Source organism: Rhinatrema bivittatum, chromosome 10, assembly GCF_901001135.1.
Source record: "Rhinatrema bivittatum chromosome 10, aRhiBiv1.1, whole genome shotgun sequence".
Lineage (NCBI taxonomy): Eukaryota > Metazoa > Chordata > Amphibia > Gymnophiona > Rhinatrematidae > Rhinatrema > Rhinatrema bivittatum.
Genome location: NC_042624.1, coordinates 55,004,557 through 55,027,839, shown reverse-complemented (window position 1 = coordinate 55,027,839; position 23,283 = coordinate 55,004,557). Strand labels below are relative to the sequence as shown.

At 43.3% G+C, this 23,283-nt stretch overlaps 1 protein-coding gene across 2 annotated transcripts in view; it reads right to left on the bottom strand.

Moving 5' to 3' along the window:
* The window catches only part of KIF14 (kinesin family member 14), a 132,892-nt gene that overhangs the window by 95,072 nt on the left and 14,537 nt on the right, over nucleotides 1-23,283 (bottom strand). For both annotated transcript variants that reach the window (XM_029618382.1, XM_029618384.1), the window contains exons 5-10: nucleotides 13,639-13,737; nucleotides 12,352-12,404; nucleotides 12,158-12,188; nucleotides 10,995-11,102; nucleotides 6,243-6,359; nucleotides 5,727-5,845 (exon numbers count right to left, since the gene is read on the bottom strand). In XM_029618382.1, coding sequence (XP_029474242.1) covers nucleotides 5,727-5,845; nucleotides 6,243-6,359; nucleotides 10,995-11,102; nucleotides 12,158-12,188; nucleotides 12,352-12,404; nucleotides 13,639-13,737 — 527 coding nt within the window. The remainder of the gene's footprint in view (nucleotides 1-5,726; nucleotides 5,846-6,242; nucleotides 6,360-10,994; nucleotides 11,103-12,157; nucleotides 12,189-12,351; nucleotides 12,405-13,638; nucleotides 13,738-23,283) is intronic.

The following is a 23,283-nucleotide window of genomic DNA, read 5'->3' as shown; positions in this document are numbered from 1 at the left end:
ATCGCCGCAGCCTCCCTAATCCTGATAGCGAAGGGTTCTAAGAATAAAGCAAAAAGCAAAGGAGAAAGGGGGCAGCCTTGCCGGGTTCCCCTCTTAATGGGAAAGGGAGTCCCATAGCTACCATTAACTTTCACTCTGGCCGCCGGGTTCTCATAAAGTTTACATAAGAGGGAAATAAAAGGTGACCCAAACCCCATCGCCCGCAGGGCCTGGAATAAGAACTCCCAGTGGACAAGGTCGAAAGCTTTTTCAGCGTCCAAAGCTAAAAGCACTGAGGGTAAATTAGACCTGTGAACTATGTCAACGATATCAACTATCCTGCGGACATTATCAGCCGCTAAGCGCCCCGGTACGAAGCCCACCTGGTCATTATGTACTAAACCAGGAAGAACCCCATTCAAGCGTGCCGCCAGTACCCTGGCCAAGATCTTGAGATCAAGGTTGATTAAAGAAATCGGCCGGTATGAGCTGCATCTGGTAGGATCCCGGCCTGGTTTTGCCAAGATTGTGATACCCGCAGTGTTGGCGTCGACGGTGAAAGAGGAACCCTCCAATAGGGAATTAAATGCAAGGGTTAAGGGGTCCACTAGAAGCGCTGCAAATCTGCGGTAAAACTGGCCTGTAAAGCCATCCATTCCAGGTGCCTTGCCGAGTTTCAGCTTTTTAATAGCAGTCAAAACTTCCCCCGACTCAATGGGCTTGTCTAAAAATTCTTTTTGTGAGGGGGTGATCTGGGGGAGGGGCACAGCCGAGAGGTACTCTAGTATAGCGTCAGGTGAAATAGCCCCATCCTTACTATATAATTGGGAGTAAAAATCAGTAAATGCAAGCCGAATGGCTTCCTCCGAGGTAGCTAGCTGTCCAGCATGATCATACACCTTGGCTACAACAGTTTTAGCTTGCGCTGCCCTGAGGCGCCTAGCTAAGTATCTCCCCGCTTTGTTGCCCCCCTCAAAGTGTCGCTGTTTAAGTCTAGTCAGATAATGACTAATAGCAGTATCCTCAAGGGCCCGGAGCTGGTCCCGGACTGCTAAAATCTTCCGATATAACCCCTCTGATTTCGTTGCGCTATGGCGCCGTGTGAGGGCAGCCAATTCCCCCAATAACTTCCTCCGTTGTGCCTCTCGTGCTTTGTTACAATACGCAGCCCTTGCAAGGAAGGTGCCCCTCATCACAGCCTTTGCACATTCCCATACGATAAGTGGGGAGATACCCGCTGTCTGGTTGTTCCGAAAGTATTCTTTCAATTGGTCCTCTACTTTAACGCAGAAGGACCGGTCCTTAAGGAGACAGTCGTTAAGTCGCCAGGACCGAAAACCTCGACCGGCGTCCCCCAATCTACACATCAGCCACACTGGCGCATGATCCGACCAGGTGATGGTCTCTATGTCTGCAGTTTGGACCCGGGGTTGTAAGGATGAGGATATGAAGAAATAATCAAGCCTCGTATAAGAATCGTGCGGACACGAATAAAATGTGTATGACCTGGAGTGTGCATGTCTAACCCTCCAGATATCCACAAGGCCCCACCTACTCAAAAAGGTACGCAACGCTCGCCTCCCCCCTGAATGAGAACAACGCCCGGAACTGGAGTCCATCGCCGGGTCCAGCACTAAATTAAAGTCCCCCCCCACTATCAACTCCCCATCCGCATGTTGAAGTAACAACGTATGTAAGCGATGGATAAATGGCTCCTGGTGGGTATTGGGAAAATACACATTTAACAAAGTAATGAGTTTGTTATCTACTTTAAGTTTAACCAGAAGGAACCGGCCATGCGGATCCCGTTCAACCAATAGCAGCTCGTGAACAAAAGAAGAGGAGAGCAGTATTCCCACCCCTCCATATCTAAGGCCAGCGGTGCTGGCTGCCCAAAAAGCAGTCGGGTGTTGCGGAAAAGCCAAAAGCCTTTCATGATGCTTCCGGACGTGGGTTTCTTGTACAAATACTATCCCCGCTGCTTGTCTCTGCATCTCCCTTTTAAACAATAAACGCTTCCTTGGCGTGTTTAGACCCTTGACATTTAAGGAAATCAATTTAGTAGCCATTTAGTACATGGAAAAGTAACTCGCACTCCAACCGCTCCCAGACAATTCACAGTCCCCCCACACAATATGCCGCCGCCTGATTGCCCTCCCCCTCTGTGAGAATCCACCCACTGTATCCGTCACCTCTGCAAAAGATAAGAACAGGTTATTGACCATGGCCCCACAGTATTCTATACGATCCCAGAGACCTCCATGGGACCCCCTCCTCCAGTGAGCCTGCTGCATCAATCACGGAGTCCGACCCGCCACACCCTCCCCCCTTCCCCTCCCCGAGCACTCACTCAGAATCCTATACAGGATAATCTAGAACAACATTTATCCCCGGCTGAAAAAACTTGAAATAAATTGTATCGCAGCAAACATTATAAAACTAACATAAGTCAACAGAAATCAGCAATGAAAAAACCTCATGGGATTAAGTTCTGACCCAGACCCCTTTCAGGCCTCCAACATCAGTGAAGCGGGACCCTCAAGATCCACGCAGTAATTCAATAAGCACGAATGTTCAGGGGTCTTCAACCTTGCTCCTCATGTTGTACACGGTCCTCCTCCGGTTGGCGACGAAGTCTCTTACCCCCTTTTCCAGCGCGCTGCCACCGAGGTGCATTGTCCCTAGTAGGTACCTTATCAGTCGGTTGGCGGGATTGAAAGGTAATTGGCAGATGAGCCTTATGGAAAGCTTCAGTCGCCTCTGTGAGATTTGTAATCCTATAAGTGAGCCCCTGGACCTGAAAAGCCAGTCCAAAGGGGAAGGTCCAGCGGTATCTGATGTCCTTCTCCCGTAGAGCTGTAGTAACTTCCCTAAGCTCAAACCTTTTTTGAAGCGTGATTGGAGCAAGATCCTGGTAAATAGCAATGTGGAAATTACGCCACTGGATATCCTTCATTTGGCGGGAAAGTGTGTAAATACGCTCCTTCATCATGAAGCTGGTGAAGCACAGGACAATGTCCCTTGGTTTTTGGTCTCTACGGGGCCCCAGGGCGCGATGCGCCCTCTCAAATTGCACCGTGGTATGCAGGTCCTCGGGATCAGAGGTAGCAGTACCCCCTTGAATTAAAATGTCCTTGCAAATCAGGGCTGCCGTACCTGCCACGTCCGCAAACTCCGGATCCTCGGGGACCCCTCTGATTCTTAAGTTGTTTCGCCTGCTCCTATTTTCTAGGTCCTCGACTTTAGCTTGCAGAGCTTGTATCTCGGTAGAAGAGGTGTCCTGCCGGGCGATGAGGGAGTTGATCGCGTCACCATGGCCGTCTATCCGATTCTCCGTTTCGTCCACGCGGCGTCCCACAGCTGCCAGGTCTTCCTTGATTTCAGCCATAGAGGCCATGAGGTCCGATCGGTGCTGCTTCAGATCCGCCCGCAGGTCTATAAACCATTGACGGGCCTCCTCCCGGGTAAGGAGTGAAGCCAGGCTCGCCGCTCCGGGGTCCGCCAATTCGCTAGTCCCGAGGCCTGTGTCAGCCGTTTCAAGCTGTGTCGAACCCGGCTGGTCGGCGCCATCTTGGGTGAGCTCCGCGGCGGCCTTGCCGTATGAAAATTGTCGGAGGTCCGCTGGTTTTTTCTTGGAGGTCATCATAAATAGCACGGGGCTCTCCCCTAAGTGATTCTGGGTCAAAATCGCCGCGAACCGCCACTAAAAACGGCAGGCTACCGGGGTTTTTAGGCTCGGGGAGGGAGGAGCAGAGCCGGCACACGTCTGCTCACATGAGCTGCAAACAGCGCCCCCCCATGCACGGGATTTTTGAACAGTACTACAAGCTTCTCTTTTTCCCCATAGTTGACTACTGGAATTCGCTTTATCTTAGATTACCCAATATCACCATTAAGCCTTTGCAGCTATTACTCAATGCTGCTGTCCGTCTACTTTCTGGCCCGATAGACTGCCAGCTGGATGCTGCACTCCAACTCCTCCTGGGACTAGGAGGCAGGAGGGGTGGCCAGGTCCTCCTCTGAGCTCCAAGGTGGATCGGCGACTGACACCAGGACCAGTGGAGACCATCGCTGACTCCGGCATCGATGGAGGATAGGCACTCCTCACTGCAGGGTCATCATGGCAAGTGCAAGTGTAGACCCGAGCCCTGCACCAAGCATCGAAGGCGACCAGTACTGATGCTTCCTCGGCTTCCTTCTATGCTCAGCCCGGTCCTTCCCTGGTGCCAAGGTCAAAGACAATGAATCCAATGCCCTCGACCTGGAAGAGACTGACAGGGGCACCGGGGACTGGTCCCTATCTGCTAGCAGCATCGATTGAGTAGATGGCCCCACCAATGGCAATGGTGCGGTGTCCATCTGTGTGGCTCCATGGTCCTTCAGAGTCTACGCTGATGTCAATGGCTCGGGCTCTCTCGCTCTGAAGAGAGTGTCTTCATCTTAGAGGCAAGCACGACGTCCCTTCGGGGTCATTTGGTCGCACAAGCAACACCCCTGGATGTCTTGTGATACCACCAGGCAAAGGATATACACACATCGTGTTGGTCTGTAATGGACAGTCCTCAATCACTGGGAAGGGGGGGTGGGGAACTGACAAAAACACAACAAGGCCAGGATTGATACGAACCTAAAAGATAGAAAACTACAATGGAGGTGGTGGGTGACAGACACACTGCTGCCACAGGGAACAGAATCGAAAGAAAAAAAAAATAAATTACTGAACTGCCAAAAAACCTGACTAAGGTACATGGGAACCAAGAGGGACCTGCATATGGGGGAAAAAAAAAAAAAAAACACAAAAATGATTGGTGAAAGTCTTCCAATACTTTTTTAAAAGCAACACACAAGCTCAGAAACTGAGGAAAAAGCACCGGGGGGGGGGGAGAGAGAGATTGAAGTGGAACCTCATGTGGACTCGAGGTATAGGGCATGCTCAGTGTACCCAAAGTTCTAAAAACTTTGACATAACTTTTCCGTGCCAGGCTCCATCCTATGTCATCACCCATGTGTGCCATCCTGCTTATCCTAGGAGAAATTTGCCTATAGGGTTCAAAGATCACGTGAAATTTAACTGAACTTATGCTAATATTCTGGCCAGAATTTAGGTGGTAATTCTGAATTTTTTTTCTTGACCTGAACTGAAATATTGGGTGGGGTAGTGGTTTTCTATTTTAAACTACAAAATAAACTGATTTTATTTTCCAAATGCTAAGAAATCTTTCTACTATAATGCCATGTGCCTCCGTTTCCTACAGAGTATAAGAAATCCTCATGTGTTCTGTAAATGTGCATGCACTGATTTTGTTCGCATTACTTGCAATAGTAATGTATTGTGTATTCATAAAATTTATGTACACTGTTTTCATTTTCTGCTCCCCATCTGTGGAAGACCCTTTGTGTGGGCCATGTTGCACATTCCTAAATCATACAACTGAGGTGGTGGTATTTTTGTGGGGGGTTTACAATCACACAAATTTATGCTGCAGTTTTCCTTACCAGTTATAACAAGTACAAATACAGTTAATGAACACCTCAAAAATGCATGTTGTAGAAAAAAAAAACCGGTCTAAAGAGAAAAGAAAAAAAAAAAAAGGACCACCACTTTGCTCTCTCATCCTCAATGAAAAAAAGGCCTCAAGTTGGGCGGAAGAATCTGGTGGACGAAGAACCTGTTGCTTTTATGGAAAGTGACCGCGAAACTGGCTAGGCACTGTAAGCACAAATATCCCATCGGACAGTACACTTACCATGTCAGAACAGACTCCCGATAAGGAATGAAAACCCTTCTCCTGGTCTGAGAGTCTTCAGACAGCGCAGAAATAACTTTCCCCAGAGTTAAGAGAGATTTGTTGATGCTCACCCCTTCCTAATTAAACAAATCAGAAAAAGAAAACAGAACATGTTTTAAGGAAAAAAGTCATTGCAAAGCATTTAGATGCATTATTGCAACTTAATGTTTCCTAATTTTAAAAATGTCTGCTCAATTCTGCGCCTCAATAATATATTGCACCTTTCACTTTTTGGATTTAGGAGAGCTGGACTTTCTTGAAAGCAGTTTAAAAAAAAAAATGAATACATTGCTAGGTAGCTTGATGTTCACCAGAATATAATGTATGAGAAAGAAAGTCAATAAATAAGGTGAATTTAAAATTGTTTTGATGCTATACTTAAAATTCCACTTATCTGACTCCCCCCCCCTTACAGGAAATTGCATTAAAAATTAAATTCCAAACAAGCCCTTTCTTGCCATGCACAAATGTTACCTTCAGTTGCTCTCCAGAAGCCTGAGCTGTGATGCAGCGTTCACTGCCTGCCAGGTCCACCAGATTTATGCGGCTGGTAATTCTATGATCGTGCTCCTCTTCTTCCACAAACTCTGTCTGCATCAAACACATTACTGAAATTCATAAAAATACAGCTCTAGCCCACACTCCTAGGTTCAATCAAGCATTTTTATTTATTTTTTTTAAACAAAAGCAATTTAGAAAAATTGCGTTTGACAAAGTTCCTCATGAGAGGCTTCTAGGAAAAGTAAAAAGTCATGGGATAGGTGGCGATGTCCTTTCGTGGATTGCAAACTGGCTAAAAGACATGAAACGGAGAGTAGGATTAAATGGGCAATTTTCTCAGTGGAAGGGAGTGGACAGTGGAGTGCCTCAGGGATCTGTATTGGGACCCTTACTGTTCAATATATTTATAAATGATCTGGAAAGAAATACGACGAGGGAAGTAATCAAATTTGCAGATGATACAAAATTGTTCAGAGTAGTTAAATCACAAGCAGATTGTGATAAATTGCAGGAAGACCTTGTGAGGCATCAAATTGGGCATCAAAATGGCAGATGAAATTTAATGTGGACAAGTGCAAGGTGATGCATATAGGGAAAAATAACCCTTGCTATAATTATACAATGTTGGGTTCCATATTAGGTGCTACAACCCAAGAAAGAGATCTAGGCGTCCGTGGATAACACATTGAAATCGTCGGTTCAGTGTGCTGCGGCAGTCAAAAAAGCAAACAGAATGTTGGGAATTATTAGAAAGGGAATGGTGAATAAAACGGAAAATGTCATAATGCCTCTGTATCGCTCCATAGTGAGACCGCACCTTGAATACTGTGTACAATTCTGGTCACCGCATCTCAAAAAATATATAATTGCGATGGAGAAGGTACAGAGAAGGGCTACCAAAATGATAAGGGGAATGGAACAGCTCCCCTATGAGGAAAGACTAAAGAGGTTAGGACTTTTCAGCTTGGAGAAGAGACGGCTGAGGGGGGATATGATAGAGATGTTTAAAATCATGAGAGGTCTAGAACGGGTAGATGTGAATCGGTTATTTACTCTTTCAGATAGTAGAAAGACTAGGGGGCACTCCATGAAGTTAGCATGGGGCACATTTAAAACTAATCGGAGAAAGTTCTTTTTTACTCAACGCACAATTAAACTCTGGAATTTGTTGCCAGAGGATGTGGTTAGTGCAGTTAGTATAGCTGTGTTTAAAAAAAGGATTGGATAAGTTCTTGGAGGAGAAGTCCACTTAGAGAATAGCCACTGCCATTAGCAATGGTAACATGGAATAGACTTAGTTTTTGGGTACTTGCCAGGTTCTTGTGGCCTGGTTTTGGCCTCTGTTGGAAACCGGATGCTGGGCTTGATGGACCCTTGGTCTGACCCAGTATGGCATTTTATGTTCCATCATGTTTTTTCTAAAATTGTAAGCTCTATGGAGAAGGAACTCTTACGTGAATTTGTACAGCGCTGCATACATCAAGAAGCGCTATAGAAGTGATAAGTAGCAATAGGGAGCGATTTATTTATATTTCTAGCATTTCAATTCAATTCTTTCTTATGTACCAAATACCTGTCCCATGTGGTGTACAATATCCATATATAAAATACAATTAAACAATTAAAAAAATTAAACCACCATCATTGGCCCACCGCTCAACCTCCCAACTGCTTAACCAGCACAGAGAAAAAAAAGCTTCCTCTCCACACCAACCCTACTACATACCCCCACCCCCCCCAAGAAAAAAACATTGCATAACCACCTAGTTATACCGGCAGAAAAGATTCAAGTAGTCCATCCTGTCTGCCCAGCAAGCTTTATTTCATTCTTTTTAAATTTATTTTCATTCTGTTAAATGTATTAACTGCTGATCCGTACAAGTTACCCCCATGCCTTCTTGTCTAGGGTTACTGCCCCACTTGTATAATCCCATTTTATCATCATTTATCACTGAAGAATACCAGCTCCCTTCTACTCCCTATCTGCCTGGCAACAATCAGGTTTTCACCTTTTTTTTTAAGCCGAAAAATGTGATTCTAGCCTGATTTCCAAAAAAAGCAGAGTTCCACAACTCCAGGCCTACAACAGAAAATGCTTTCCTGGGGGTAGGTTACTTTATTTAGAAAGGACCTGCAATAATATATTCATCTCACGAAGCAAGTTACACCCTGGGATATAGCATCTCAAGGCCTTATACTCTTAATAGGATCATCAACAAATTTTGCTTGCTCCCTCACAGGCAGCTAATGTAGTCAACATAAAGCAGCACTAAGTCTACAAGGACAGCCATTGCCTCCATATTCTGTAATACTTGGCAAATGTAGCCCTTTCAACTGCACAGATTGTAGTTTTACCTCACCTAGGGCAAATACAAAATCAGATCTAATACACAAATCATAAACACACATCCATCAATAAATGCCCTTTAACTGTAAATACCTGTGCATGAAACTTAACATACTAACATAGTATGATGGCAGAAAAAACAAGACCAAGTAGCCATCCAGTCTGCCCAGCAAGTTTCTAAAGGTAGCAACTGCTGCTCCATGCAGGTTCCCCCCCCCCCCCCCCCAAGGGTAGTAATATTAACAATCAAAACCAAGCAACCATCAAACCCATAACAAAAATTACTGTTAGCAAGATTTTTCAGGGTGAACAGCTTTCTTGATAATTCAGACAATGCTGCTTGAACATGCTTAGCTTTTGGACTGTAGTCCTGTGATTTATATCTATGTACACCTTTTTGACTAAACTTTGTTTGTAAGTGTGGTATAAAAACCATTTTAAAATAAATAAATACTTTGAAATCCTCAGCTTGGTGTGCAGTAGTTAAAACAACAAATAGAACATTAGGAATTATTCAGAAAGGGAGAACATCCAAATTCCTCTGTACAAATCGATGGTGTGACTACAAGTTGAGCATTGCGATCAATTCTGATCTCCCCATCTCAAAAACATTTAGCAGAGCTAGAAAAAAGTACAGAGAAGGGCGACAAAAGATAACAAAATGAAATGATAAACTCCTTAATGAAGAAAGGTGAAACAGATTAGTGCTTTTTTGAGTTTTAAGATGAGAGGGGGTATGAGAGCGGGTACAACGAGCAAATAAGGGCCTGTTATTTATTCTTTCAAACAGCAGTAAAACTAGGGGACACTCCATGAAACTAACACGTAGCAGATTTAACATAAGTTAGAACAAGTATTGTTTCACTCCGTACACAATGAAGCTATGGGATTTGTTGCTAGAAGATGTAGTCAAGGCATACAGCATAGCAGGGTTCAAAAGCGGATTGGACAAACTCCTGGAAGTCCATATTAATAGCCAGTTAGACTTATCCCTCTTTGGGATCTGCTGGGTGTATTCTAGAGAACCAGACCATCATCCCTTTCATCACTTCTAGATCAGTAATAAGTTAAACAGTGGACCCAGCATGTCCCTTATGGTTTTAATTGACATGCATAAATCCACTCTTTGAAAATTGCCCTGCTTCGCACTTCTCATCTGATTGAGGGGAAGCATTTCCAGGGCTATGTTGGATGGGATCAGGGAGAGTATTTTCAAGCCAAAAAAAAAAAAATCTATCCACACAAAATGTAGATGCACAAGTTTGCAGGTGCATTGTACCCAGGGAACATTTCTAGGTAAAAGTATAGGTGTACACACTCTTAGGGGCGGATTTTAAGAGCCCTGCTCGCGTAAATCCGCCCGGATTTACGCGAGCAGGGCCCTGCGCGCCGGTAAGTCTATTTTACATAGGCCTACCGGCGCGCGCAGACCCTGGGACTCGCGTACGTCCCGGGGTTTTCGGAGGGGGGCGTGTCGGGGGCGTGTCGGGGGGCGGGCCCAGTCGTCGCGGCGTTTCGGAGGCGTGGCTACGGCCCGGGGCGGTCCGGGGGCGTGGCCGCGCCCTCCGTACCCGCCCCCAGGTCGCGGCCCGGCGCGCAGGAGGCCCGCTGGCGCGCGGGGATTTACGTCTCCCTCCGGGAGGCGTAAATCCCCCGACAAAGGTAAGGGGATGGTTTAGACAGGGCCGGGCGGGTGGGTTAGGTAGGGGAAGGGAGGGGAAGGTGAGGGGAGGGCAAAGGAAAGTTCCCTCCGAGGCCGCTCCGATTTCGGAGCGGCCTTGGAGGAAATGGGTTAGGCAGCGCGGCTCGGCGCGCGCCGGCTATACAAAATCAATAGCCTTGCGCGCGCCGATCCAGGGATTTTAGTGGATACGCGCGGCTCCGCGCGTATCTACTAAAATCCAGCGTACTTTTGCTTGAGTCTGATGCGCAAGCAAAAGTAGGCTGATCGCGCTTCTTTTAAAATCTACCCCTTAGGAACTTGGAGCAAAACATGGGTGTAAGAAAAGTACCCACAGACTTTGACCCAAATGTTGACAATCTGCAAAACTGCCCCCTAAAAGAGTAATTGCTTAAATGGAAATTGCTAAGTGCATCTCCATATTACTTCACTTTACACTCAACTGGCTCCACCCTTGACTTTCAAAGAGTAGACAAAACGAAAGGATTCGTTCTACTTTTGAAAGCAGATTTACTTTTTTTTTTGCAAGGTCTCTCTCTCCCAGCTTCCAGAAAAGCAGCAGTGCATGGCCTGGTTCAGCCCATATGGGAAAGCAACCCCAGGACGAGCTTAAGTCCTGCGACTCCCCCGCCCTGGTTTAGTTATAGTCAATTGGGTAAAAGGGTTTCCTGCTCCAGCATCAGCTGCAAAGCAATACCTTTGTCTGCGTCATCACCAGCATGAAGACGGAGTGAGATCGGGAACTCTTGTCATTCATGCCTGTGGCAGCAGTTGCTCTCTGCTTATTTCCTAGTTCAAGCCAACTCTGAAGATAAAAAGAAATCTTAGATCAAAACTTCGCTCAGCACCGCAAAGTTCAGAGGACAAAATAAAGCAAAGGAGACAGCTGCAGGAAGGGAAACTTTCAAAGGCATTTCTGCAGGTAAAACGATGCATTTCCCATGGAAATGGCTCATTATAAAAGTTACCCCACTGATATGTGGGTAAATTTATCCATGCATGTCCTGTCCGCCCAGACTGTACAGCGGCATCTTCAGGAGGACTTGCACCTTACTGGTGAGGTTTCAAAAGTATGCATGTAAATTTTCAGAGAAATTGCCTACATGCAAATTAGCAGACGTAATGGTTTGTGGGTAGTTTTGGTGGGATAAATTTTCAAAGCTTGAAATTGGCATATGTTTACTTGGCAGCTTTTTTTTCTGCAGGCCATTAAATTACCCCTACAATGTACAGAGGATGAATGAAAGAGCAAGCAGGGACAAGCATTACAAAAAGACACAGAAAGCCATGAGACAGACAGACAATATTTCAATGGATGACACTGAATGAGCTAATGGTGCAGTTCAAACAGTACGGCCTACTTCCCTCAAAATATCAGCTTGTCTGCCTTCAATTCTAATCTTCCTGCTACCATTCTTATTACAAGATAAAATATCTTTGGAAAAATTAGTTAATTTCGTATATCCCCAAGTTGTAAATAAACAGTACATTTTTTCATGACCCTGTGCATCGGTCCCTCTACATTGTCTAGAGGTGCTCATGTTTTATTCAGAACTAGAAAGCTGCAGATAACTCACATGAACTCTCCAAGATCTACCAAATTCTAAAGAATGATGCTGAATAAAATGAAGGAGCTTCAAAAAACAAAAAAATTCAAACCCTTCCTCCTCACAAGGTTCTGTTTATTCTAACTGCTGGCTGAATGATTTATAAAATGATTTTTGGTACTGATACTGCTTTAAAGCAAATCCAAACCAGATCATTTGAAGCTTACATATGAAAAGTGTCTTGCAAGTCACAAACTTTGTCTGCCTGTCGTAGATCTCATCATACCAGTTAAAAGAAAGGATGGCTATTTACCTGAATATCAGAGTAAGATGTGACCACATTCCTATAAAACAAAATAAAGTCATTTATACTGCAAGAACTTGGTCCTCTATTTTAAAAGAAGCCCAGGTTTTAGATTTTTAAAAATGAAGGAAAGGTTTCAGTGAAAGGTGTATTTAAATTCATGATCTGAAATATAAACACAAAACAAAACAAAAAAGTCTTACACAGACAACTCCTCGACATAAGGTCCGTGCGTTGGATGCTCTCTCACCCTGAGCTGTTGGAGGGAAAAAAAAAAAGTAAAATTTTAAAACATGGCTTGTTATTGAATCTTTTGAGAACACACATGTCTATATCACAAGTTTATCTAGAAAAAAAAGGTACACTTAGCACCTTACTTTAGGATTAGGCAAAACATCTTTAAATCAGTTCACTTGCACAATTTTGAAGTAATTAAACCCAGAAGTAGAAGTTGCACTTTTTTTTTTGTCTCAAGTGAATTATTTTCTGTTACAAAAGGAAAACAAATAAAATTTTGAGAGCAATTATCTATGGAACAAGCTATACAGTTATTTTAGCCAAATCTTAAGCTCCCCCCCCCCCAAGGCAATACTGGCAAGTTCCCATTCTGTTAGTCACCATACCAGGTAAGGAACAAGTCTATAGCCAGAGATTTAAAAAAAAAAAAAATAAAATGTATCCATGGGGTCAGCTGCGCTGGGAGCATTTCCTCACTCACCATCTGTCTCAGTAGTGAAAAGCAACTCATCTGAGACAAGTAGGAGATTGCATTATGCAAACACTGTCAATAGCTTTTCCTGTGCAAAAGGAGGGATACCAAAGCTGGCTGTGAACATCAGAACTGGAGAACAGACTAGCAAGCAGATGCTCTATAGCTTTGATCAGTGCTGACCAAACCTATCCTGGTGACCCCACAGCCCATCAGGTTCTCAGCATGGCCACAATGAACGGACACCAAATAAATGCAAATTTAGACATGAATATTCATTGTGGATATCCTAAAAACCTGAATGGCACTGGGAACTATTAACCTGGACTGCAGATAACTCAGCAAAGACTTGACAAACACAACAAGAGCTGACAGCCTGAGCAGCCACCTGGACATTAGGGTGGAAATTCTGTAACGTTACAGATGTGTGCACATTGCTGCAGCACCAGTTTTCAAAGGGAACATGTGTGTGTATGTGCGCATTCACTTTGAAAATTGTCCCAATGACGTTAAATTGCCATCCGGAGTAAGTATGTCCCATGTACGTTTGCATGCACCCTTTTCAAAATCAAAAATTATGCACGCAAGCGAAAACTCCAGAGGGAATGCTTCCGCAGAGTCCAGATAAACTTATGCCCAAACAGGACACAGAAGCAAATGCATCTGCACACCAGGCAGGCAAGTTTATAAAGTCCTATATCTGTGCATTAAACAACGATTTTCAAAACTGACCTCCAAAATTAACAAAAATTGAAAAAGGTGCAAACAGCCATATTCTTACCGGTTGCTTCTTTTGGCCATTTTCACCTTTAAACACAAGAAGATCATGAATTTTCTCATTGTAAATTTCAAAATAGCTCATTTCAACAAGATGTGAAATCTAGGGGGAAAAAAAAAAAAGCCACATTTTGATTGTTAGATTTCTCCTCTTTCCTCAAAAGGTTTTGTCTCAACTATGTTTAAGAAAAAGCAGCTGTGAAGCAATATCGTAGCATAACACTTTCTTCAATAAAGGCTCTCTTCCCTCATGAAGCCGATCTAACCCATGAGTAGGTTTGTGAGAATGAGTTAATACTGTGCAAACTCACTGTCGGGCTTATTTAAATATTGCTGAAATGGCTTTGCACCATAGAGATAAATCATCTGAATCCCGACCCCTTTTTCACAGAGGCTATCACAAGGAAATCTTCTTTAGAGAATTAATTCGTGTCCTTTATGGTCAGAAATTGGTAAAATTATCACAAAAAGAGCCAAGAATTTCCAACATTGATAAGGGAAACCAATATTTAGTAAACGTATATGTCCTGCAAATGATGATAAGTAGACACATCACCAAGCCTGACAGTGTGCCCTCTTATTAACAGGCCACCTGGACAGCTCCATCATTTGCCGTGAACTGTTTTTATCTTTTTAGTGTTGCAATAAAAACTACTATTGCAATTTAATTCAAGTCAAAGGGACCCATGGCTCAACAGCGGCCGTTGTTTCGAGTGCAGCTTCCTCAGGATCCCTGTGATCACGTAAATCAACCAATCTTCAAAACATTCCCATCAGTATACAGTTTTCCTTCATGTCTCATCTGCTGAATCGCAATAGTAGTTTTTATTGCAACACTAAAAAGAAAAACAAAAAACAGTTCACCGCAAGAGATGGAGCTGTCCGGGCAGCCCGTTAATGAGAACTCGCTGTCAGGCTTGCTGATGTCTCTACTTGTCATTATTTGCAAGACATACACGTTTACTGAATATTAGTTTTGAATTTCCTTTGTTTCAGAAATTGGTAAATACAGAACATATTTACAGAAAAAAAATGCCAAGATAGCAGAGATATAGAAAAGCCAGGCAAACAAAAAGCACAAGCAGTACAGTACTGTCCTCTCGGTTTCACTTTATACAATGCCTTTAAAAAAAAGAGAAAGAAAACTAGAAACATGTTCAAGGGTGTGAAGACATTCTGTTGTCCAAAAAATAGAAATCGAAATGCATTAAAATAGAAATGGACACTGATCTACACTAATTATTCTACACTTTCATTGTGAAACCATTGCAGAAATATTGCAAAAGTAATAATAAAAATAAAAAGCAAGACAAGTTAGCTCCAGTTCAAACTATCTTAAGGCCCATAACAGAGCCCACCTGTGTTAAGTCACAATAACTGAGCTGATCTGAATACACCTGAATGCAAAATCAAGCTGTTTCTATTGTATGAAGTGAATTTCAAGCAAAGTATGCCAGACAGACAAAGAGCTATGGAAAGAACTCTGGAATAAGCTTTTTCAAAAATGTACAGATTGGGTGAAGGCTCTAAGAAAGTTTCAATATATATTTAAGCATCTCTTGGGACACTGTAAGGTCCATCATTCTAAAGTGGAAACAGTTTGGCACCACCAAGACACTGTCACAATCAGGCCACCCCTCCAAAAAGTCAGTAAGCGGGTCATCACTGTGAGGCCTATGTTTAGTACAGAGGGTCTCTGGCCGAGACTGTGGAGTTGTGTTGAAATAGCTTAGCAGTCAATATTATCCCCCAAACATGGCCTGTATGGGAGAGTGGCAAGAAGGAAGCCACTGTAGAAAAGCCAGAATGATGTGTCACAGTGTTTGCATGCAAGCAGTGGAATATGGTGCAGGTAGCATCACGTTGGGATGCTTTGGGGCAGTAGGGACAGGGAGCTTGTGAAGATGGATGCTGCCAAGTGCAGGCAGATTCTGGAAGAAGACTTGTTCCAATCTGCCACAGATCTGGGGACTGCTGGGGAGAAGACTCACTTTTCCAGAAGGACAATGATCCTAAGCACTAAAAGGAAAAGCAATAATAGAGTGGCTCAGCAAGAAAGTGAAAGGGAATGTCTGCGAGTGGCCCGGTCAATGCCCAGACGTGAATGTAATAGAAAACCTCGGAGTCCATAGACTTTAGAGCTTGAGCTCTTCTGCCAAGAAGAGTGGCCATGAGCTGCACCATCCTGCAGTGCAAACTTGGTAGACCACTTATCCTAGCAGACTTATGGCTTCCATCAAGCGTTAAGTCAAGGGATATAAAGACGTACAATCCAGACTTGTAGGATGGTTAATTACATTTAACATTTCTGCTATTGCTCTGTCATGATGAAAGTCCAGAGTATGTTGTGTAGATCAGTAACAACTACTTTAATGCATTTTGATATTTATTTTTTACATAGCAGAATGTGAAAAAAAAATGTTACAAGGTGTGTGAGGAGAGAGTGTATAAAAGGAACCAATTTTAAACATACATATCTGCTCATTTTATGTTTGCCATATTAGCTACGCCCAGATCCAGTGGCATTGCTACACTGATCTGACATGGATTGGAAATTAAATAATTCGAGATGATTATACCAATCTATGGTGCCATCCAGTGGATACAAGCTCTCACACACCCGAAAAGGTATTCTATTTTTCCTGACCTATAACTAATCTGATCTATTGCTAACACATGCTAATTGTCATGTTTGTAAACGTGTGTATAATCCCCTCTATTTGATCCCAAGATCACAATAAGAAGTCTCTCTCTCACTGGCGGAAATGTCTCATGATAGATACTCTTTCCCTTCTGGCTCTGGTTTAACCTTGAATACTGAAGCAAACAAGGTTCTAAAAACAACTGCAATTTCCCTGCTGTTTTAGCAAAAATGGAAGCTGTATTCTTTTGCTGGCTCAATACAGTTTAAGAGGGACAGGCCTAAGAGCCTCATATTCTAGCCATTGCTCCACAGTAACAAACACCCCAGTAACATTCAGGTGCATCTCAAGTTGCATTTATTTACAGCAAGGATATTTTTAGCAATGAAGTCCATGCAAAATTTTGAACGTCACTGCAGGGAAAAAAAAAAAAAAAAAAAAAAAAAGGATATTGCAAAAATTGTTCCAATGAAATTTTTCTACTGTGAAATCGCTGAGCTGATATGCATGATTGCTCTGCTCATCACCAAATTTTATGTAGTTTTTGCAGACAGCTTTGCAAACGCAAAATTACATATGAGAAAGACCATCAAATAGCATGCAAAAAAAAATAAATATGCAAATGTAATTATGTAGGGGAAGACAGCAAATAATATGCATAATCACATATGTGAAGCCTTCACATTTTAGCACATCAGCCTCCTAGTATAAAAAAAAAAAAGTGATGGAGAAAGACCTGCAGCTGCAGACGTGTCTAACCTCTTCCAGACTAAACCCCCTAAGCGAGAGGCTGCTATGGAAAAAAAAAAAAAGGGTGGTTTATGCACAGTGCATGAAACCAATAATCTCACGCTGAGGAGGAAGGGGTGAGGCGGAGAATCATAATTAAACCAGCAGAAAGTAACATGATAGATAACAGGAGAAAAATAAAACGGATATGAAAATCTAGAATATTTTAAAGATCAATATAAACAAAAAAAACCACACACCCCCTTACAGATGTTTGCTCCTATTACCCCTGTGGTAAACTTGTATCCTTCAGGGATGCCATTTTAGTCCCAAATTATGTGCTTTTACACAGTATAATTTCATCCTACTAGAATCCCAATATTTTTTTGCTTCCTAAGGCATCATCATCTTAATTATAAGATGCTTCATTGTAAACATGCGGCTAGCTGGTTTGAATGTACAACGATAAAAAGGGAGAGAGAGTTACCCTACCCCCTCCTCCCCAGGCCATGGGGCTTTTATTATTCAAATGGTCTTTCAAAAGCTCACCCTGAGGTAACCGTGGATTCACAGCAAATCTCTCTCAACATTTCGTCTAACAAAGCCCAGTGCCAGCCAAGTACTGGACCACTTCTTGTGACAGACGCTCACAGACTACAAGGATGCAGGTGACTGCCACACCCCTGCCATGCTCAGGGGGTGGAAGGGCAACTATAAAAGCCTCTAAAAATAGCATCCCTCAGAAGACGAGGGTAGCAGCTACACTGCCCCTCTGCATCCACATCAGCAACCAGCAGCCCAGCACATCAAATTATATCTCTCTATATATAAAGTTTAATATTCTTCCCGACTTGGCCTGATAGGCAGAGGGCTTTTTCAGGGATGTGGCTTAGATTTACCCAGCTAGCACAGATATTCAGCTCTAGGCAGGTAAATGTATCTGGTTAACTTTGGTCAGAAAAATAGCAATCCTAAAGTGAGCTGTATAACAAAGAAAAAAAAAAAGCATGCAATCCAGCCCCCTTGTCTATCCCCTACTTTAAGAGTTGGCCAAATTCCCACCCCAGCTCCTGAACCCCTAAAAGTGACCCCTCCCCTGCACTGAATATTACGTGCAATACGGCAGACAGCACATTAATGAATTAATTTATTCACTCCACTCCAGGTGACAAGATCAATGAATGGTCTCTTTTCTGACAGCATCAGCAGCCATGGAATAAGATGTGCCATGCTGGGTCAGGTCAAAGGTCCAACGAACCCAGCATCCTCTCCCCAATAGGGGCCAATCTGGATCACTAATAAATATCCAGCAGATCCCAAAGAGTAGACCCATTCCTTGTTGCTCATTGATAGGGAGAAAGAAGCAGCTTTCCCAAAACTACCTGGTTAATAACAGTTTATGGACTTTTCCTTCAGGATCTTGTCCAAATTCTTTAAACCCATTTATGCTAGTTGCCTCAACCACGGTGTTTTCCGTAGATAGCAACCACGGTGTTTTCCGTAGATAGCAGGATGAATTAGCCATGCTGTTCTGGGTGATGTCACAGACTGTGGTCTAGCAGACATAGTATAGTCTTGAGTTAAAGTTTTTAATCTGCTGGGTAGCGCTTCCTGCGCGAAGTGTGCAATGGTGTCTTCAGTTAATAAAGCGAGAAGGTATTTAAGGTAGAAGAAACATGTCCCAGGAGGAGGGTGGGAATGCACTGCTAATTCATCCTTTCTACGGAAAACACCATTTAAGGTAAGCAAACTTGCTCTTTTCTGTAGATAAGCAGGCTGAATTAGCCATTCTGTTTTGGGAGTCCGAAGCTTAGGGGAATAAAAAAAAATTTTTTTTTTTAATTTAGCAGTCTGTTGCCATGCGGTATCATGAGGAGTGGAATGACATTGTATGTATAATAAAAATTTTTGTTCCCTTATTCCTGTGTGGACTTTTTTTTTTTTTTTTTTTTAAACTTAGTACATTTGACAGAACTGCATTTCCCAGAGAACTGTCTAAAGAACTCTGCTTGTCCAGGCAGTAATCTGAGGTAAAAGTGAGGCCTGAAGACCAGGGTGCAGCTCTATAGATGTCCCCTATGGGCACATTATGTAAATGTGCAAGAGAGGAAGCTGTGGCTCACAGTTGATGAGCCGAAACTGAATTGGATAAGGGTTTCTGTGCTGAAGTGTGGCAAAATTGGATGCAATTGGTGATCCAATTAGATAAAGTTCTCTTGGAAACGGCTACCCCTAAGGAGTTCGGGTTGAAAGAGACAAATAATTGCAAGGATGGATGAGGAGACAGTTCTCTGTTCGTAATAAGTTAGTTAAAGCTCGTTTGCAGTCCAAAGTATGTAGCAGTACTTCCCTTTTGTTGTTGTGGTTTTGGAAAAAAGGTTGGCAATGAAATATCTTGATTGATGTGAAAAGCAGAGACCACTTTAGGGAGGAATTTGGGATGAGTCCTGAGTACTACTTTGTGATAAAACTAAGTAGGGAGAGAAGGGAATCAAAGCCTGCAGGCTGAGGTGATAGCTGTGAGAAAAAGCACCTTCCAGGTGAGATTCTTCAAATGAGTAGATTGCAGGGGTTCGAACGGCAAACTCAGAGCCGTGAGAACTATGTTCAAGTCCCAAGGAACTGGAGGCTGGATATTAAAGAGGCCAAGGAGTGCGAAGCCACAGAGGAGTCCTTTTCCCTCTTATGGTAAGCAGCTATAGCACTTAGGTGGACTTTAACCGATGATGGTCACTAGGCCCAACGTCAAAAGATGGAGTAAATAACTGAGGATCTCTTTGGGAGGTGAGAATGAGGTCTATGTGATGAAGTCGGCACCACTCAGCATCTCTTCTCCATTTGAAATTATTTATAATCTTTTCTATACTGTTAAGTTATATACCATCACAACGGTTTACAGAAAGGCACATATATAAATTTGATAATTGTATATGTTAATACATATCTATAAGAAGTGCCATTAAAGTCCGGTAAGTTTCATAATAAAGATTTATTTGCTGAATGATATAGATCTTGTCCTTTTCCTTCATGTATCAGTATTAATTACATGTATGGCTCTATTGGATTATATATTTTATGTTAAGGGGAAATAAAATAATAAAATCACACATATTGAGCTATGTGCTGATGTTCTGCTGCCAGCTTTCATTATTCCACTATTCTCCGTTCTCTTTGTAAAAAGCTTGTTTAAATAGCCAGGTTTTTAAAACCCTTTTTGAAAAATTTGAAATCTCTCTGTAGTCTAATTTCTAGGGGCATGGTGTTCCAGAGTACCAGTCCGGCTAAGGATAATGCCCGTTCTCTAACTTGGGTCAGTCTTGCAGTTTTAACAGAAGGTTAAAACTAGAATGTCTAGTGTATGGTTTTCTTGTCACTATGATAATTTTCTAGATAGCTGCGGGAAGAGTTAGGCCTTGTAGGATCTCACGGTCAATATCCAAGCTGTCAAATGGAGGGAGGAGTGTAGAGGATGAAGATGACCACCATCCTTCTGGGTCAAGGTCTGGGTCTTGACCAAGATCTAACAGATTGCTTTCTGGGTATTGTACCAGATAAGCAAACCAGGGTTGTCCCAGTCAAGCCGGAATAAGGATAATGCCAGCTCTGTCCTGTTTTTTGTTTTAACTGTCTATGAAATTAGGGGAATTGGAGGAAACGCATAAAGGAGTCCCTCGACCATGGAATTAGGATTTTGTTCTGTTGCGAAGAGGTCTATCCATGGTCATCCCCAGCGTATGAAGATTTGATGTGCTACAGATGGGTTGAAGGACCATTCATGAGGATGGAATACTCTGCCAAGGCGGTCAGCTTCCCGGTATGTATGTGGCTCTCAAGGTTATCCTGTTGAAGCCCACTCCCAAATCCAGGCCACCTCCCTGCTCAGGAGCCAGGAACCTGTTCTGCCCTGTTTATATAGAACACAGCCACTTGATTGTCCATGTGAATCATTAGGGCATGACCCGAAGCAGACGTGTAAAGGCCATTAGTGCATATCTCATGGCCTTGAGTTCTAAGAGGTTGATCTGGTAATGAAGCTTGTCCTTTGACTACTGACCTTTGGTCTGGTAATGAAGGAGATGAGACCCCCACCCCTGTGTTGAAGCATCAGTCGTGAGAACCAGGGTGTGGGTAGGATCTTGAAGGGGTGCCCTCATGGAACGGACCTTCCAATCTAACCATCAAGGTATGACCTTTCGCATGGAAGGAAACATGGTTATGACTGTGGATATTGGTTGAAGATATTAGGTCCATTGACATTTCAAGCCCCATTATAGGTGAGTGTGAGGTACTACATGAATTGCTGCTGCCATGTGACCCAAGAGTACCAGTACTTGGCAGGCGGCGGCCCTTGACTGCAGAAGTAAATTTGTACATAGCTGATTATTTTCTCCTGCAGAAGGAATGCTCGAGATAAGGGCCAAAATAGACTCGATCCAATGAACTGCAAAACCTGTGTGTTTGAGTACTGATTTCTCATAGTTGATGAGGAATCCTAATGATTCCAAACAAGTTAGTTAATGTGGACTCCAGATGTTGACGTAGAGATAGCAGATTGGGGGCAACAATAAGCCAATCATCCAAATAAGGAAAAATGCAAATCCCCCAACATCTGATATGAACTACAGCCACAGCCAGGCATTTGGTAAAGACTCTCTGAGCTGAAGATAGGACGAATGGCAGAACCTTGTACTGATAGTTTTTGGAATTCACCTGGAAGCATAGGAACCACCAATACGATGTGTGTAGGCATCCTTGAAGTCTAATGAACACATCCAGTCGTGCCATTGAATAAAGGAGAATACTAACTGGAGGGATGTCATCTTTAAATTTCTCTCTGCGCAGGTACTTGTTCAGGGAGCACAGATCCAAAATGGGTTGGAGACCTCCTGAGTGTTTTCATATGAGGAAGTATTGGGAGTAGTATCATGTGTTGACCTGATGTTTGGGTACCAGCTGAATAGCCATTTGCTGGAGTTGGGCATGAATCTCTTGCTCCAGAAGAGTTGACTGAGAAGCATCATCAGCTGGCTGGTAAGGTGTGGAAGGGGAAGGTGATATAGGAAATTCAAAAAACTGTAACCCTCATGGATGATTCGAAGAACCCAGTGATCTGATGTGATGTGTGTCCAATGTGGAGCAAATTCTTTTATCCTGCCCCCTACCCGGAGAAATGGCTATGGCTGAGCATCCTTCAAAAAGACCATGGGGGTTTTTGAAGGGAGGACTGGGTGGGTTTTTACTGTTTCCTGTCCTGTGGGCATGGTCAAGGTGATATAGTTTTGAGCACATTGCTTCTGGAATGGTTGGTATAGTGAAGGTCTGAAGGCTTTCCTATGGGCATAGTACAGTCTCCTTAGGGCTAGTAGAAATACCTGGATGCTGTTTGGGGATCCGAAAACAGCTGACAGATTGAACTGCCACATTCTGGTCCTTTTGAGAGAAGCTTAAAGAAACAGTATCTCCCAAGCATGGGAGGTTGGCCAGCTTATCATGTACATCATCCCTGATAGAATTAGAATGAAGCCAGGCAATTCGTTGTGCTGCTATGGCAGTTGCAGAAGTCCTTGAGGATGTTTCAAAAGGATTCATATACTGCTCTAAGCAAATGCTATAGACCCTCTTGCATTTCGTAGAAAGACTGAGGGATAATTTCCTCCCCCAATTCAGACCGCAAGAATGGTTTTAATTACTGCAGGGTTTCGTAAAAGGTATTGCACCACATAAAACTGGTGCTGCTGAATGCGAGAAATTAACATAGCACTCTGGAAAGTCTTCTTAGCGTATTCGTCCAGGATCCTATGTTCTTTGATTGAAGGAGTGGACACATGGAGCCTAGATTTCTTAGGCCGCTTCATCGCAGATTCAACAACTACTGAAGCATGAGAGAATTGAATGACCCCATAGATCGGTGATTTTTGTAACCTGAATTTGAGATCTAGTTTTCTGGAAACAGGGAGGATGGAAGGAAGGGGGGGGGGGGGGGGGGGGGGGAGGGGCAGGGACTCATGTCTTTGCTAAAAGCACAGCTAGTAGTTTGTGAAGGCAAAGCTGAAGGTTCAGCTGGGATGTCCAGAATTTTTAGAATACCAAAGACCTCTTTCCAAGGGTCTGGAATTTTATGGATTTCTACTCCCAATAGATTTCCCAGTTTCTCTATGAACTTGGAATATGTGAGATCTCGGGTGGAAAGGAGTCATTAGGAGGCTCCTCAGGCGGATCAGACTGAATTCATGTTGAACTGACTGGTGATTTATCCAGTGGAGAGTCCAGTTGAGAAG